The sequence below is a fragment of the Ischnura elegans genome, chromosome 10 (genome assembly GCF_921293095.1).
Source record: "Ischnura elegans chromosome 10, ioIscEleg1.1, whole genome shotgun sequence".
Lineage (NCBI taxonomy): Eukaryota > Metazoa > Arthropoda > Insecta > Odonata > Coenagrionidae > Ischnura > Ischnura elegans.
In genome coordinates, this window is record NC_060255.1 from 63,491,829 (window position 1) to 63,511,165 (window position 19,337).

A 19,337-nucleotide genomic window follows, 5' to 3' on the forward strand; every position below is an offset into this window, starting at 1 on the left:
TGATTTCACCAATTTAATTTCACATGACCTGTTCCGCTGCAGTGCGACATAATCTGGTACAGCATTGCACTGTGACATCACCAGATGATGTGACACCACGACAAAACCTGTCATTTGAAATTACATATGTGGAATCAAGCGAGTTATTTCATTTCGTATGAAGCAATTTTACCTATTAATGGCCCTGCAGCAGCACCTGATGGATTCAACAAGACCTCAACCAATATCTAAGGAAAAGCTAAACAGGTTGAGATTTGAGGATTGAATACGATAACACAGCATTAGGCTCTTGATTACCTGGGATTATCTAAGCAACAATTACTTGCAAACCTAAGGACCCTCACGACAAAAGAACAACTAAAGAAAGAGACGTCTGAGATCGTACAGCAAAACCTCTCAATTACAGCCACCTCAGACTTGAAGACAGTTTTGAATTCCCCAGCAGAAGGATATTATTTTGAACAAGGATTGAAACTCTTGCACATGGAAACTCCCAATTATGGAAACAGACCACATTTATAATCGTCGGGCAAATTTTTTCGCTTAAAGTAACACTATAGGCAAAGGTAAAGTGCAATTGTGTTTTCAATTAGGTTAGAGTCATTTCAATTAGATCAGAGTCATAATGTCTGACTTGACATACTTTATTAACTCTCTCAACCAGTTGGAAACTTGAGAACACTTTATCCAGCTAATTTGCAAGAAAAGTACCAGAACATTCTTCAATATTATCAAAGGTCTACTGACATATCTCTGATAATTAGAACATTTTTGTTTCTCAAACATTAAAATTCATGAAAAGTAAGGGGATATACGACCCAAAAAAAATGGTCACACTCGTAAAGATAGGTGATACAGAGAAGGAATGTGAATGAAGAATATCTTGGAGAAATGCTAACCTATATGCAGGTGATGCTGAGTTGAAACAACAACCTTCCAGGCTAAACATAAAAGGTACAATACGTAAAATACTTCAGAATCACATTACTGAAGTGTAATATTACGGAAACTGTTTTGATAGTGGTATTTGCAACACAGTGTAAAAGACATACCATGATAATGAAAAGATAGACTGAAAACTACGAAGATAAAATGGGTGAGGGAGACCCAAAATGAGAAGAAAAATCAGGAGGGAGTTACACTGTAACCACAATTTCCTTGCAATCAGAAGCTGGCTCTACCATATGAGACTAACGAATTATGAAAGCAGCCACATTATTAGATAGTAGTGAATCCTTTCCACCTCCTTTGATGTTAAAGAGGACATTCGCCATCAGTCAATTACTACTATGTAAAGCTCTCCCCAGATTGATTGCTCCTCTCATAGGGGAGTACAGTATAGTAGAGGGAACAAGGTTGATGGACACAACACTGCCCTTCAACAGACATCACGACATGATGTAGATAACTAATCAAAGGTATAATTGAGCCTGATTACTTTCATCATCATGGAAATTGTTTCCAATACCATTTAATTTGCCCAAGCATTAATTCTACTGAGAAATATTTTTTCGCTACATTCCCATTCCCCCCCAATCTCCCAAAATGTGAAAAGAAATTTTATGACATCATTTCAGATTTTGAATTATACCAACAAGGAGACCGGAAGATCGATGATCGGGTGCTGAATGCCAATGTTATTTTCTGAAACTGTAGAGGTAATGCAGGAAAAGTGCCACGGCTTTCTTCCCCACAGGCCTAGGTTTGAGAGATATTCACAAGTAAAGATTTGGAGGATGATGACTTCCCTCGAGTAAGCCTTGTCATTCAGCAAGTGCTGTGGCCGAGTGGCTTGGGGCACTCACCCTGTGACTTAACCCTTTCGCTGCTGTTCAATCTCCGAAAATCTTCTCCTCACATGCGGCGAAAAGGTTAAAATGCGTTTCGTGGGCCCATAGAGATGGTACTTCAATATTGGGCGTGGTACACCCTCCAAAGGGTCGCTAATCCGGACCCTATCCTCGACGAGCTCACCCACGCAGGACCGTCTCAATGACCCTACCAGCCTCCCTCCCGAAAAGTGACCGCTATGACTGCAATTTGAAAATCAACCAATCAATCCGATCATCAAAAAATGATTGTTTGCATCGCACTCCTGCCAATCAAGTAATCAAGCACGTCTTTGAACCGTGTTTCTACGATGAAAAATAACGATTTTGTTAACTTTTCTAGAAACGTGGCTGCGGACAACCAGAAAAATGGCCATTTTAGCAAAGTTAACAAAATCGTTATTTTTCATCGCAGAAACACGGTTCAAAGACGAACTTGATTGCATGATTGGCGGGAGTGCGATGAAAACAATCATTCTTTGATGATCAGATTGAGTGATTGATTTTCAACTTGCAGTCGGAGAGGACACTTTTTGGGAGGTAGGATGCCTGCTCGTAGGGTCGAGGAGACGGTCCTCCGTGTGTTAGCTGGTCGAGGATAGGGTCACGGATTAGCGACCCTTCGAAGTGCTTCGGCGAAAGTACTGACCGCATGGCAGGGAGGAAGAAAAAGTATGTCCACAGCAGTCTGCCGTGCGGACGTACTAGGTATGTCCACAGCAGTGAAAGGGTTAAGGCTTTGGCATCCTGGGTTCGAGTCTCGATAGAATCAAACTTTTTCTTTCTTATAATTTTAGAAATTACTGTTACAAACCATCCTCATACATATCGGTCAGTTATATGAGTGGTTTTCTTGGTGCGCCACATCTTTACCTGTGAATATCTCCCGAACTCAGGCCTTGGGGGAAGGAAGCCATGACACTTTTTTGACATTACCTGTATTGTTTCAGAAAATAACATTGACATTAAAATTCCAAACATCAACCTTGTGACGTCTTCTTGTAAGATACCAAAGGAATTACCAAATGTCTAAAGAAGCCTTTTGACAAAACAAAATTCAGCTTTTAGATACTGATATGATGCTAAGAAAAGGCATTGTTTACAGTAAGCTTCAAATTACAGATATCTGTTTTAAAATCGCAATATACTCATAGCCTATCATAGTGTGAAGGTCATCACACCTCTTCATTTTCAGGTTACGAGCCAACCCTCCAGAGAAACTATAAACATGTGTATAATCTAGGTGATCAAGAAAGACACACATTAAATTCTAATTATGAATAAAATGATCCCAGTTATTCAAGAATCTATTGTAGGACAAAAGGCAGCAGGGCTTCAGCAAATAATCAAGCATAACAGAAGCTTGGGCTATCAATACCAACATCCCTACTGAGTGGTCCAATGGCTCTCTACCAGAGAAGAGAAAACATACATATTTACTCACGCAATTCCTGAACTTGCATAAATACTGCAGCCCTGTTTCAGAGATGAAGAAATGGCCATTTTTATTCTCATGCACAGTTGAACTTCACAATTGCATTGTTTTCATCTACTCACAGCATATAATCCTCCATCAAATCAATGAAAAATGGGAAATTTTACAAAAAGAAAACTTCCATCACCAAAATAAATTCAAAAGCTGCCACAGATAAAATATCTACAGGCCCAATGAAGAAGCATAGAAGCTAAATGAAAATGTCTGAAGACAGGAAGTCCAAATCCCATCAAAATTTCCAAAAAAAACAGTAAAATTTCCATAGTAAATATATGGAACTCGAATTTAAAAAGCATACGACAATTAAAAAAAACAATCTTCTTCTTAAAGTTGATGGTTTGAGGCGTTACTGAGTGGAACTTACTCATGATGAATAAAAAATTTAAACTTTGTTTTTCCACAGAATATATTTATAATTACACGACCATGGTTTCGACGCTCCGCGTCATTCTCAAGCCCACGGCATTCCCAAGCTCAAGGCTTGATAATGACGCGGAGCGTCGAAACCATGGTCGTGTAATTATAAATATATTCTGTGGAAAAACAAAGTTTAAATTTTTTATTCAATCTTCTTCTTAGTTTGAATGTCAAGAATCCCATGATCACCACACTTGATGCATTACCAAGATTCATAAACCAGGTAAAAAGATAAGGCCATCAGTTTCGATAAGGAATTCTTTGACATATAAGCTATCCATGTGGCTTACTAACACGTATAGATCCTTTGAATTAGAAAAAAATGTAAAGAACAATAAGAAACAGTAAGAATTTCTTAGAAAAAATACTGAGTTTGAAAAAAAACAACTATTAATAAGAATTTGAATTTCTTGTCTAAGGACATTTTCACTTAAGCCAATTAGGAGCTCAACATAGTTACTCCATAGAAGCAAAGATTGAAAAATTAAAATTTCCTCAAACCTTTTGTCAAAACCTACATGAACAATAAATAATTAGGGAAATAAGAATGTGCTTACGCTCTGGAGGCTCTGCTTCCCTCACCCCTCAGCGAGAACCTCCTTCGGGGCCGTGGAACCGTCCTTCCTGTCACATCCGTTTGGTACACAGATATCAACTCCCCTACAAAGATAAATGAATTCATCTTAAAGAAATTATGACCACCAACTTTGTGACATTTCACATATTTTTAAAACACAGATCCACTTTTCAACTGTCCTACCATTACTGTCAAGATAAATAATACCATTCCACGTTGATATTATGTAATTTTCCACAAACATTTTAATTAGAGATGTGCGAATAGTATCTGCGAATACTCGAATACTATATGCCCAAATTGTTTCCATAAAATTAAAATATTCCATTAATCAGCTAAATTCCTGTTTGAATCCTTTAAAGGAAATCACAATTACGCGCCAAAATCTTGGGTTTCCTGCTGCATAGGCAACCTAATCAAAAATTCCCGCATTCATAGTTTTTTTCGTCCATCCCCTTGAAAAAAAGATAGATCATGGTTCCACTGGATACCTTTTTATTTATACATTCATCAAGGGAAATAGAAGAAGAAACGTACGTTTAATACACTTTGAGCAACTCTAGTATTCGAGGTATTCAGATATTCGAGCTATGATTTAATATTCGAATTTGATATTAGAGTCCGAGAAGTCTGCTATTCGACCCATCTCTAATTTTAATAAATGTTCTCATATCTGATCATGGGATTCTATATAGAAAACAATAGCAATAAATTAATCGTAGAGAGCAATTGGGATCTAAATACATTGCCAATGGCACTATTCAGATAAAATAAGCACAAAATCTGGGAAATAAATGGAAAGCTAGGGTAAGGCTTGTTCAATTTTGAATTAGCATAATATTTCTCGAGATAGCAGCCTTGAAGTAATTTTTTCCAAATCTTTTTTTTCTATGTCTTGTGAACTCAAGTCATGTATCATAGTTGTGAATCATCTCAGGATGAAAAATACCATGGAATGGCAAAATAATCTTCAAAAGGCATCAAGGAATAATTGAACACAGCACGTGTGGCAGTTTGCTGATAAATTTCAGAAGAAGGATGCAAGATGTCCACTGCATGTAAGCCTTTTTCATGATGCAAAAGATTTTAATTCAATTTTATACAAAATATTTTTATTTGCCATTGGTAAAAATAATAATTAGATTCTCCATGCCTTTACAGACATCTGAGACTCTATAAATGACAATTTTTGGGATATTTATACAAAAAATAACTTACGCTGGTGAATGTTGCATAAGTACACGACGTGAGGAAGTTCATCAACAAGACAGATGCCTAATGTTCCTAAAGCATTAAGCGGCTTTGTGCGCTTAATGTTGAGCGTTTGAACCCACTCTCCAGATCCAACCTCAAACACATCCACATGCGTTTCACTGAAGACGAGTAGATGACCATCACAGCAGCCTGGAAAAAATAACATGGAAAAAAACCATCAGAAATAAAATTAGGGATGACCATGGAAATGTATTACTTAGGAGATGAAAAAAACATAAATATGATATATTTACTCTAAATGGCCGTAAAATTCTTTCTCCAAACACTTGTCCCAATTACACCACAGATAACTGTGTAGGTTTCTCCGTTAAAAAATTTTTCAATCCAAAAATTAACTCGAAATTTTATTTTCCAAGGGTTGAAGTAAAAAAGGATAGACATTTTTGACCAGTTCTAAGGGAAGGTAAGGTATACAGTAGACTCTTGTTATTACGAAGTTAGCGGGACCGAAAATCCGGAACTTCGTAATAACGAAGTTCGTACCAACGTTTCCTTAAGGAATCATCGGAAAAAACAGCATTTAATAAACACGATTGAATTTCGCGGAAATATAGTTAAACAGGAAAATTCGTTCCAGTTTCTCAACAGAAGAATGAGGCACGACGCAATCGAGGTTTGATAACATCCCGAATATAGTAGGTCCGATATACGATTGTTCCTAAGTTGATATACCTACAGTACGGCAGCCGAGAGTTGTCTGATGACACACAGAATGGTCTAGGTCCGGGTAGGGGGCAAGGTTGCCAGCTAAGAAAGGGAAACGCCTGCAAAGGGATCCGCAAAGAAAGGATGCAGAAGGGACGCTGCACTTGAAGGACCCAGAGGAAGAATCACTTGTTTTGGTGATTTGAAGAAAGGACTTTTTTGTGGATCAGCCATATTTCAGTGCGCCTTATGCAGTAGACAACATTGAGAGGCAAGGCGAGGGTGCGTTTGAAGGACAGCGATTGGCTGTAAACCGTACTGGCGTAGGGTTATCCACCCCTCCTATTCTGCCGTCATCGGATGACTCTCGTCGGCCAGACTGTATGCAGTTGCATTGAGAAGTACGATCATCCTACAAAATGCAACACTGCATCACAATCGTGCTCTAGCTCACGATATTATGAACTGATCTAGCTGGGCGTGCGATGCAGCCGGAGCCGAAAAAAATCACTCCTCGCGGTAAGGATGAACGGGCGAAACGCTGAACAGTTCCTAAATTCACACCGGATTCAATGATACTTTGTCCAGGCTGTGCCCAAAGTGAGAGTTCCTCTATGCCAAGCCAAACCGCGAAGTATCGGCCAAATCGAAAGGCGCCAAATTCGAAATTTGAAAATTTTGAATGCTCGTATCTCTGAAAATTCGTAAATCGAATGTGCGTAGGAAGAGGACTAACTTTTAAATTTACGAGTGGTTAAGAGTGGGTCACCATGGCTCCACAGGAATGAAACTTATTGTATGATGTTGCGTGTACACTGAAGAAAGAACTATAATTGATGCTCTTAGGCATAGTTCACGAGAAGAACTTAAACGAGGCGCGATTATTATGACTTAGCATAGTGAATATTCACCTAAATGCCGTTGCTTATGCGTGGAACTTCGTAATAAAGTTCATTTTATAGCTGCCGGGACTGGGACTGAGGTTCGTAATTTCGTAAAAACGAAAATTTCGCAATAACGTTTCTTTTACTATAGCTTGGATAGGCCTTTTCGTTGGGACCAATGATTTGCTTTGTAATAACGAGAACTTCGTAATAACGTTTTTCGTATTAAGGAGTCTACTGTACTTAAGAACGAGATGAAAGAAAGCCGTGGAGCACTGTATGCCAGAGAAGGACCAGGGGGCCGATTGTTTAACTTTACGTTCGAACGTAACGATCCGGTTCCCGTGGAATTTAGATCAACAACTCGAAAACAATTGAAGGAGCGATTGTGTAACTTTACGTTCGAAAGTATTCCGGCTCTCGATCGAAAGCATCTCTTCGTCAACATATCACTTGACGATAAGGCTATCGAATCGTTCGCAGGTGAGGTTTGGGATGGAATTTAAATGTTTATTTCCTTTCATGTTCTCGTTGTATGTCCTCTATTTGGGATTAAGTGAATTATGCAACCGATTATATTTATAAATCCTAGTGTTATGTTATTAATTACGTGAATTTGTAGTTAATTGACATAAATAATTGCAATTTGTGCGAGTTGGTTCACTATGATATAAAGATGAGCAAGTTTACATTTGCTTCGCTATGTAATGTATGTGCAATTGAAATGAAATTATCTTTTGTGAAATTAAGTGAATTAAACATGCTATTTAATTTATACATCATTGTGTTATGTTTTTAATAACGTGAATAAGTAGTGAAATTACATAGATAAATACAATTTGTATGTGTTCGTTTACTATACGATACAGAGATGAGGACGTTTACAATTGCTTCGCTATGTAATGTGTGAGCAATTCAAATGAAATTATCCTTTTTGTATGCTTGATTTAAACGTGGTTCCACTATAGTATATTAGCTAAATTATAGCTGTGCTATAATACATTGCCAAAATTATATTCTCTACAAGGTTTAATTTAATTTGGAACATCGGGCGGTTATTGACAAGTAAATGATTAAATTTATGTACTCAAATAGTTTATTTTAACTTCTCAATGACGTCGTAAATTAATATGAAATTATATGTTTTTATGTACTTCAATTAATGTCTCTGATGCGATATGATTTCCTCAAAAAGGGTAAATTTTCGAACTGATATTCGGGTGTTTGAGACGAGAGGAGATATCAAAGATGACTATGCATATTTGCTTTTTCTTTCAAGCAATAGTGAAAGGTTAGTGATCATGAGAATGTTTTTGATTGAGAATATTAAGGTACTTATTTATTTCATGATTTACGTGTTTTTTTTAACTGTTTACCTAACGACTATTATTAAGATATCGTACTAATTCACACTCGTCAGTTTTTATTTCTTGCAAATAGTCCATATGCTGTGGCATTGCTCCTTGCAGACACACAAAGGCGAAGACTAGAGCCTATCAATATCGAATATCCATTCATATATTTCCTCTAAATGAATTCAGTCAATTACAAATGATACAATTTATTATTTAGCGAATTGGAAAAGTAACGAAATGGACACTTACCGCGGCATTTCAAAATAATCAGCGGCATCTGATTGTGAGTAAAAACTACTTATCCCAAATATCAGCTACGCTTCAACGGAAAGGAAGGTATTTAATACTGAATTGAAAAAGATTGATTTATACGCAAAGTTAAATTCTTTCAATAGTATAAACCTAATTGGTCAATTGGCTATGAAACCAATATTGTTAACTTAGTTTCGCTTTTCAAAATAAACACAGCCACTCTCGGCCTTACTGCGCATGCGCCCAAAGAAAACAATCGCGTAACGTATTCCCAATTCCAAGTAAATATGACAACGTCGTAACTTTCGATTGCTTGTTGACGATCGTCCATACACAATCGCACTTACAGCTAACGTTCGAATACCGGGAACTCAATCGAGAGTGAACGGATCTCTAACGATCGAAAGGTAGCCAAGTTACACAATCGGCCCCCAGGTGAATTGGCCATATCATAAGATGGTGTTGTTAAATGAGGAATACAATAGAAAGAAAAGTCCACAGAGGAAGAGCAAGAGATAAGTACTAGGGGTGGACACATTGGGAGAAGGAAATCAGGCAAGAGAAGGAACTAGGTTCGGAAAGGGCAAAATGGAGGGCTGCAGAATGCCAATCTTTTTGATTGTAATTTTAGAATAAGGGAGAAAAATTACAGTCTTAAAACCAAGGCAATACAGTAATTCTTCAGTAATTAAACAGTACTAAACCAAAATCTACAGATCAAATCCACATCATTCGGTTTACCTGGACTATTTATATGAAAAATCACCTGATTCACAAGGGAAATGAGGAAAAGAAAGTACTTACTGACAGCTTGTGGTACAGCAGGGTACATTATTTCTCTGTCACGCGATTTACGTCCCTGGGAGTCAACGTAAACTCCAAGAGTTTGGAACACAAGAAGGTATTCTCCATGAGGAAGTTCAATTGCACGCAAGGCATCAACTGCACTATACGACAAGAATCCCAACAGTTGGTTGTCTGGATGTACCAACACTGGAAATAAGTAAATTGGAATGAGATTCTGAGTACATACAAGCCAACAATATAATACACCTAAATTTTTCAACTCTTCTCTTAAGAGAACACATCACTTCTGTTTGATCAGTCATATTTTGACTTTCTTAGCGACATATTACCAGTCTAATATTATGTTTTTAAATTTCAAGGATACAGATAGTAAAACTATTTCCAATATTTACCTTTATTTTAATATTTTTACAATTTTTTGAAGTTAATGCAAAAGTTATATTTGCAAAAAATTGCACCTTGTTATTCCCTATATTACCTTGTCATTATATTGCACCATGTTATTACATGCCATATCACTTAAATCTTCAGATTTCATACTAATCTCAGTCTTAAAAACTTAACCACAGTTAAAAATTTGAGAAAGAATTGACATTTTGTAGATTGAGACAAATTTAGTCAAATGTCTATTGTATCACTTGCTCAGTGATTCAAACTTAAGACTGGTTTGGATAGGTGAGGGTAGAGCTCACACTTCAGGATGACCAAATGCGTAACTCAGGATTTAAACCTAGGTCTACATTATATACTCAGAAAATTTGAAGATGAAGTATAATTTTTTCAGAAGTGATAAGTAACAAAAACAACACGTTGAGCACAAATTATGCATCCCATAAAAGCAGAGTCTTTTAAATTGTGACGAACCACAATGGAACTTAAACATGGTTAATGAAAAAATACTCTGTACATTATACGCAGCTATATATATTTCTCTATCGACTTTGACAACTTATGTATATTTTAGAGGGGGATTCAAGTAGGCTCCTCCCTTAAAATGATGCTTAGTTGTCGAAATCAATCAAAATATAAAACTGAGAGGAATGTATTACGTTTGTTTCACATACCATCATTTATGTTCATTATTTCCACAAAGTATAGCCTTCATCCATTAATTTAATTACAGTGGAACCTCGTTAAAGCGAGTACGGGCTATAGCGACACCCTCGTTATTACGAGAGATAGCCGATGCACCGTCAATTGACCCTATAATAAGCGTGTAAAAAAATTGGTTTTTACGAGACCCTTTCGGCGTTGGCTCTCGCCATAGCGAGGGTTTCACCGCCGGAAGACTTTCATCAAGACTCCTTAACCTCTGTAACTGCTAGAGATCTGTTAGAAATGAAGTTAATGGAGTGCTCAGTCTGAAATTTATGTGGTAAACTGTCGTTCGATAAATATAATGATTGACGAAACAAAGCTTTGCGTGATTTTTATTCAGCGCGGCGCTTATAAATTGTTTGAATAGTTAGTCGTTATTTGAGTAAGGAAATTTAGTGATGCAAAAAACATCGCCTTCGTCTGGATTTATGCTTAGGTTTATCGGATAGATGTTTATCTGTCGCCGCACCACTCCTGTTCCTGTATATCTGTTCGCAACAGGTATAATGGCTATTATTTGCTCCACCTCCGGTAAAGCGACAATTCGCTATAGCGAGTGTTTATTAGTGCACCGTGGGGTGTCGTTATATCGAGGTTGTACTGTATGTAGTACAGTGGAACCCCGATCTATCGTTCCTGCAGTCATCGTTTTCCCACATTCATCGTTTGCCATTCCTGGTCCCAAATAAAGTTCCATAAAGACAATGTACCTAATTTTTTCCCGCATCCATCGTTCCCCGAAGTATCGTTTTCCCGCATTGATCGTTTGAAGATCGCAGTCCCGTCGTATACTTTTCCTGCATCCATCGTTTGACGAAAATGAGACAAAGTGTGAATTGTTTACAACGTGTTATTTGTGGCTAATACTGACAGACACATAGTTTGAATCTTCACTAGGAGTTTAAATTCGATAGGGAGAAGCTGAGTGCCGTGGGATAGTTACATTAACGCATTTCCCAAGATCCGCTATCCCCCCCCCCCCCTCTGAAGCTTTCCTCTTCTCCGAAATAAAAAAAAGGTCCCAGCTCGTGGAGGGATTGTATTACGAAGACCTTAGCTTCAGAAAAAATATTAATTTACACGAGAACAATAGAAATGTGTTTAGCGCCTCTCTGATTCTTGCCCACTGAATTTTTTCAGCCTTCCTCTTTCAAAGTTCCCAGTTTCTAGATGTCAACTGCTGGATGAATCACCAATTAGCCCTAAAGGCGTCTAACAATAATTTTCGGCAATTGGTATTATACTTTTATTAGATTAAAATATTAGTAATGTGCACATATTTTAAAGAAGAATGAGACCAAACACAACATATTTTTATCCTTATTTAAGCATTTTAAGCAAGGAAATGATTGGAAAAATAAGATGGTGATTTCAGGCAAAACTCAATATACTCGCAGCGGAGCTTCTCGGCAGTTGATGGGGCATTATTTCACCTCATACGAGTGGTTCCATACTTTCCAGGGTTGTGTTGACTAGGAGTTTTTTCCGTGTGTGTTTAATAAAGTCAGGTTTCATTTTCACTAGTTTTATTTTCACCCGTCTTCGGACCATGGCCCTTCCAAAGAAACAAGTGAGAACTTTAAAAAATGGACTGAAAATAATTGAAGATGAAGAAAAGAATCTGAGCTAGTAGCGCGTGAGTATTGCTACGCCTCGAGTTGTCCGCTAGCATGTGACGGCAGGGGTGGGGGTAGAGCAAGATACCTAGTGAAAACAAGAAGTGGGATGAAGCCGAGGATCAGGTGGGCGTGCCACTGACGATTAACGCAACATTGTTCACGCTTTATACATTTCCTCAATTACATTAAAAATTTAAATGTTAAAAAGGAGCATTTCCAAAAATAAACTATGGTTGGCCTTTGTGATCCATCTAACAACCAATCCCTGCATCGGCAAAAGCGGTTGTTTTAGGCATAACATGAACACCGCTCTCATAAATACGTGAACTTGAAATGGCATTAGATGGATGAGAATTTTTACATAAGACAGAAATCCAATAGCAATCCAAATGCCGAGTGGAGGGCAAACATTTTTTACCAAGATGGCGTGTTCCTTTATGATATTTGAAAGAGATGTAAGTCGAATCAACAATATGACCTAAGTGTTTCGATAAAGCACTGATATTCCTACAATTAGCTAAAATCTTGTCTGAATCCATTAATGAATATCATAATTACTCGCCAAAATCCAGCATTTCCTCGAACATAGGCAACCTGGCCAAACATTCCCACATTCATCGTTTTTTTTATCCATCCCCCTGAAAAACGATAGATCGAGGTTCCACTGTACTTATTTCAAATGCAAAGGAGACTTACACAATGGTTGGTGATCACCAAGAATGTGGTAAATGGTGAATCCTGACTGGTATCCAATGCATAGCCTGCCTTCACTAAATATAGATAGTGTCTGTGCCTGCACAGGAAGAAGAATTTCCCGCAGTCTCTTGTGCCGTGCTTTCGTCCTCGTTATCTCATAAATTATCACCTGAGAAGCATTCTGAAATTAAATAAATTCATGAGAACATTCCACATAAAAAAACCAGATCAGTTACTCAAGTATCAAGTTGCTGGCCTCAGCTGCAGCAGTGTAAGTTAAGTGGTCTACACTAGGGCTAATCTAGGGGTTAGTTGAAAGTATAGGTCCATCAAGTTAAAAGGAGTGTTTAGTCCTAAAATTGCTAGATACACCACAACAAGATCATTAATATTATGATGAGATGCTAGGACCTTGAAGTTTTCTGTACTTTTCCATATGATCGACTTTCAATAGTACTATGTTTCACTTCATCCAACAATACAAGAGGGACATTTTTCCTCAAAACTATGATTTTCAAGCGTAAAATTCAGTAAAATTTTACAACTAATAATAAATGATGCTGAAATTAATAATCTTAGCTAGAATGCATTTTTATGGCTGTAAAATGAGCATGCTAGAAAACAAGCCATTGCCAGAAAAACAGAATGACATTCCAATGTAAAGGGTGGTCTGCACCAATTTTCTTTCCCTGTTGATTGCGACAGAATTTTTTTAAAATATGAAGACTTGTATTTTTCAGTTTTAGGACTTATTACCTATTTTCGAGATATTTGTGGCGAAAAATGAACGGCTTTCCTCTTTCCAAGATAAGTTAATGACGTCCAAAACTCATACAAAGCTCTTCCACTTCTCCACATCTCTGTTACTCCTGGGCTTTGCGCATTCACCTCATGTGGTTCAGAGTTGTTTACTCTCTTCATAGCAATAACATCCCTTAGAGAAAGATTCTCTCCACAGGAGTAAATGGACCAAATCTCTTATAACATCACTAACCCATGAAAAGTGGGTGGTAACTATGTTGCTTCCTTATTTAATATTTTAGAGTAAATGGCTGATAGAGAGTTTTCTCATTACTACTTATCTCTCCCTTTCATTTGCGGAATTATTTAAATAAATTGCGATTTCAGGTCTGAGTGAACTACCACATAGGCTTAAATTATTTATAATCCACAAAAAAAGGCTTTATGCCGTGCCTGATTCTTCTAAGATGACAAGTTTTGCTGTTAAGTAACTCATGACCCATCTCTGACCCTAGCTAAAATCCATTGCAATGAATATTTTTGGGGAAGTTCTAGGAAGCAAAATCATAGGCAAATCAAACATCTGCATACCTGTCTTTTGATGGCAACACAGAGGCAATAGGGGGATGAAATTTTGGCTGATGCAGGAGATATGGAGGCAGGCTGCCCGGGGGTTGTCAGGGGATTTGAGGATGGTGGTGGCTCTGACAGATGCCCAATGGTGAAGGTGACCGTGCCTTTAGTTTCTGCCACCTTGATCCATTCCACATCGTCCCCGTCCAGTGCCCTCACAGGCACAAGTCGGACATGCCTTTGCTTCCCTGAAACCACCACTAGAAGCTGTTCTTCAATCACATACTCCAGTTGGTGCACCTTCTTCCCTTCACCAACTCTTGCCATCTCTGAAAAAAATTGACATAGTTTTTTAACATGTTGTGTACCAGGGTATGCTAATGTTCAGAATATAACTTTACCCAATCAAACGTTATGATGCATCAATTCATTATGAATAACGAACAACAACTGAAAACAACCTAACGAATACGTATTGTTCGCTTTAAACTTGTTTAGGTTGACGTGCCTATATGACGAGAATCTTCATCATCCGTCAGGAATGTTCGGGAAAAAAATGACGAGAATTCTCGCCATCGGTACGCAACGTGTTAATGGCAGATTTACAGCCATACCTCTTCATAACAAACTTCTTAGTACTATTACTCATTTATTTATCACTAGGGTAAAATTCCGAAGTACAAAACATAATCGCCAGTATGATCATGTGCCAAAATTATAAAATAAGAAGTATAAAATAAATCAAAGAAATAATAATATATAAAAATTAAATTGCATTCAATATATTAGAATATGTAGCAAAATCATACACCCCATTAAAATAGCACAGAAAAATAAAAAGAATCAAGAAAAGTCGAATATGACTCTCACCCAGGGGAGGGTTCTTTTGCATTAATTTTAATTGCAGCAAGCATAGACCCGAGACAATTTTTTTATCATCATAATGGCGTATAGGTATTTAAGCAGTGTACACTACCACTACCCCACCTGACCCCTCTGACATGAGGTGCGATATTTTGGAATTATATAAGGCTTTTGAAAAGTACCGCATGAAAATTAATTAATTACAGCCAAACTAAGGCTCATTCAACGGAACCACAACTAGTTCAGAGATGTGTTCACCATTCCAAAGGCCATAAAAAATACGGCATTGAAAAAGGCGGAGCAAGGTACGTGGTCTCCCCTTGTGAGTGCCGAAACTTCACACACATTTTTTTCGAAAACCTAGCCTGTGGAGGTAAAGCATGATACTTTTTCTACATTTACTCAGTACTTTCACAAAATGACTTCATTATCGATTCTCAAATATCACTTTTGAGATGTGCCTCTAATCTTAAGAATGGCTTGAAAGTTTAAGAATTCCTGGCTAGCTTTACATGCAATATATATTTGTCAATAAGTTTTTTACCTATGACACTAATGATATTGTATTTTAAAATATTTATACATTTTTAAATATTTTTTGCATCTAAATACTATCCAACTTTTTTTTGTGACGAGATCTATCTTATGGATAATAACTATATCCATTATGTTATGGAATTTGGCTTTCATACAACTTACGTCCCATTAAAGACCAGGCCTTAGATTATCCTAAATAAGGAAAAAGGGTTGAAATATCTCATCAAAGCATTACTTACCACTTCTGTCAAGATCCAAACAAAATAAACCCTCTTCTGTGCCAATGACTAGTCGATCAGAATCAATTATTGCTCCAGATAATGCATTTTTGATGAATGCAAGTGTATTGTCTAATAATTCCTTAGCTCTAAATATCTGTAAAAAGAAACAAAAACATTGATTCAATTTAATGTTAAGAGAAGTATTTCTTACAAAATAAAATTAAAAATCACACAAAATTTGAGATTTTCTGTAAGAGTGTATATGTTCGAAACCTAAAAAAGCAAAAGATATTTTAAGCGCACACAATTTGTAGACGAACAGCATCACTCTCAGCATACTTCGAATGTATCTTTATGAAAATTATTAGGTCAGGCATTGAAAGATATTTCAGCGAACATGAATTTCACCTAATTCAAATAATAACTAAGTTTTGCTTGCAATTAATGAAAGATAACATCAAAAAGTACTCCGACTTCCAAAGCAGTAAAAATACAATTTTTAACATGTGTTCACTCTAAAACAGTTAACAGTTTTCACTCAATTCCCTCAGAGATAGAAACATCAAGCATTACCTACGTAAGGAAAAAAATCAAAGTATTGAATTGAGAAGGTGAAAAGATACAAAAAACTGTTTTCCTCAAAACCTTTCTCCTTGGAATTGTGCCGTTACGGAATTTGAGGCTAAAATTATCATAAATAATAAACCAATATAGTTACTCACAGTTCTATTAGGTAAATTATTCCTCTTAAGGATCCGATGAAGTTCACTCAACGCAACAACCCACTTCGTTTTCTCACTTTCTGTGTCCGCTAACATTAAAGTATGGTTTTTCATCCCAGGAGGATCCATCAAAGAAGTTGTTATCTGGAAGGAAAAGACAAATTTGCAGTGAGATGGCAGCACTTCTTCATTCATTTAAAGACTCACTCACTGCATTGCAGTATCCTTGAAGGCATTTGCATAAAAAGGTTAGGAAGCTTTTGTTTTGATTTTTGCATGTTGATTAGGGATAAGTTTTTCTTTGGTAAGTATTCATAAAATTGGTGGAGAGATGATTTTATAAGAGCTGAAAGTTTATTCTCATAATTCAATGGTTGTTAAGATTAAAATCCACGGTGAATTGTCACGAAAAATAAGAGTAAAGATATCATAACACTCAGTGATTCAATCCAAACGTTAGTTAGGGTAGAAATCATCCTAGACTTAGCCACAGGCATGTGAATATCACACATTCAGGGTAGGGGGCCAGTTCTTTTCCTTGGGGCCTTTTCAGGATTTTATTCTGGGAAGTAAGGGGCTTCTCCCAGGCTTAGAATCCAGTGCACTCTATACCCACTAGGCTGCCAAGTTCCCCTATCGACTAGGTCTCAGATTATCTGACTCAAAATTCTAATTCACAACTTTGTACAGATATCAAAATACACGCATTACAAAATGCCCTTTATCTACATAAGAAATACACTAAAGACCTCATTCACATGGAAGAGAGCACAAACACATGATTAGAAAAGGCACGTTACGAGATTGAGATTAGAACCATACCTACATAATGAGAAAGCTAAATGAAAGATGATGGCATTAAAATACTGCACATAAATAAGCCAGCATAACCTATAATGGACAGTTTGCTATGAGACAATCAAAACACCAGATTGGTATTTCAAACCAGGAAGATCAAAACAGACACTCAATCAATTTCCCTCCACACACAAACAAAAAAGCTATGATTTGACAATACTGATAGAAATTTAGTCACTGGCAACTTGAGAAAAAACATTTTTTCCCAGATTAAATCTTAACCTTTATTGTCAACATGATAGGCCATAATGTATAAATTGTAGCAGGAATGTCTCAGTATGGGTTTCAGAAATGAATTATGATTGATAAGAGACATAAATATGCCATAAAAGCCACATTAAGTTCTCCAGAATGAAATTTCCCCGACAAAGAGTGATACTTAACATGACAGTTCTATTAGGTTTATCTTCTTGAACATACAAAAAGAAACACAAGATACAGAACTAAGCATATATTTGAATGAAAGATAGTCATTTTTTCTTTTATTTTTAATTATATAAAAATATGCCATTAACACATTGCCTTCACAATAAACAATTGAGCACACTATGAATTTATAATGGATAACATCCAATGCTTACCCTGAATATGCATGGAATGTCCTTCTTTGTCGCATGGATGACATCAGAATCTCTAACGGAACTGACAGAGAAGTCTTCATCCCTCATATCTAGCACCTGAGACACGTGAACAGACGGCAAGGCATTTCGGTCTGGAGATATGTCGTAAAGGAATAACTTGAAGTCACACACCACAACAAACTGGCGGATCCAACCTTTCTTCACACCGCCTGGTTTGGGCACTTTGACGTAACCTTCGTAAGCTGTACCAATGCCCCTGGTTGGATCGATTCCCAGGGGACGTTTAGCTGCAAAAAAAAAAGTGTTTGAGACATAATTGATGAATGGACACCATGATTAAGGAGCCATTTGAACTAAAGAACACGTACTTCAAAGAGATAATTGTAAAGATATGGCTGGCTGATTCCCATTCAGCCGATGAAATTGAATTATTCAAAATGAAACGAAGTACACGGCAATACTCCACCCTTAATATCAACTGACCTGAGTTTTGGCAGTTAAGTGTCATTTTTTAGGGAAAGGAAATTCACGAGAAAAATAGCAGTGAGTCACTGAAGTTGAGTACGGTAGATAATAAATTAACTGTGGATTGTTACAATAGTAACATTCACTATGAATATTGATCATTGGAATTGTTCTGAGGAACCAACGAAAGTCCTAAATATTTTAAATTATTATTATTATTTTTCCAGGGCAACAATGCATCCTGAAACTTATCCCGAAAAAGTTGATGTAACAATTGTCATTCATACTCATTGCTCTTAAAATTAGAACTTTTTTTTTATTTCTTATGCACATGACAGATGGAAAGTACTCCCTTATAGTTAATAATCAACAAATGTTCTTTATCTCTAATTTTTCAATATAGCTCTACTTGCAAGCCCCTGGAGCTTCTTTCACAGATAAAAATTAGAATCCAGATCATTTCAGTCTTCTCAGCTGAATTTATGTGGATCTTATTGTGGTGTTTAGCAGAAACAAAAAAACCAGGCTCAATATAATGAATTAAATATTAACCTTTAGCCACTGGCTTTAAATTGCCAAAGGTTCCCTTCACTGTCTGATTTTATGCAAACATCCTTTAAATTATCATCCCCATACAGGCATCAAGTGGAACTTTTTCTCCATGCCTGTACAGGCATGCTAGGCACTAAACAGTTAAAGGGTGGAATGTAGGAAGTTGTTGTGTAATTCATTAACAACACCCATGTTCTGTAATAAGAGAACCTGGTTTGTAAACATCGTAAACTGAAGTTTAGAAGCGTTGGGCCATCAAGAGGATTATGGATGG

General features: G+C 36.9%; 1 protein-coding gene across 5 annotated transcripts in view; it reads right to left on the reverse strand.

The window, feature by feature from the left end:
* Positions 1-19,337, reverse strand: part of LOC124166550 (serine/threonine-protein kinase MRCK alpha) — an 86,665-nt gene that overhangs the window by 11,080 nt on the left and 56,248 nt on the right. For all 5 annotated transcript variants that reach the window (XM_046544108.1, XM_046544111.1, XM_046544110.1 and 2 more), the window contains 8 exons: positions 18,047-18,333; positions 16,608-16,751; positions 15,904-16,039; positions 14,282-14,592; positions 12,950-13,130; positions 9,534-9,722; positions 5,537-5,722; positions 4,299-4,401 (listed from right to left, as the gene is read on the reverse strand). In XM_046544108.1, the coding sequence (XP_046400064.1) occupies positions 4,299-4,401; positions 5,537-5,722; positions 9,534-9,722; positions 12,950-13,130; positions 14,282-14,592; positions 15,904-16,039; positions 16,608-16,751; positions 18,047-18,333 (1,537 nt within the window). The remainder of the gene's footprint in view (positions 1-4,298; positions 4,402-5,536; positions 5,723-9,533; positions 9,723-12,949; positions 13,131-14,281; positions 14,593-15,903; positions 16,040-16,607; positions 16,752-18,046; positions 18,334-19,337) is intronic.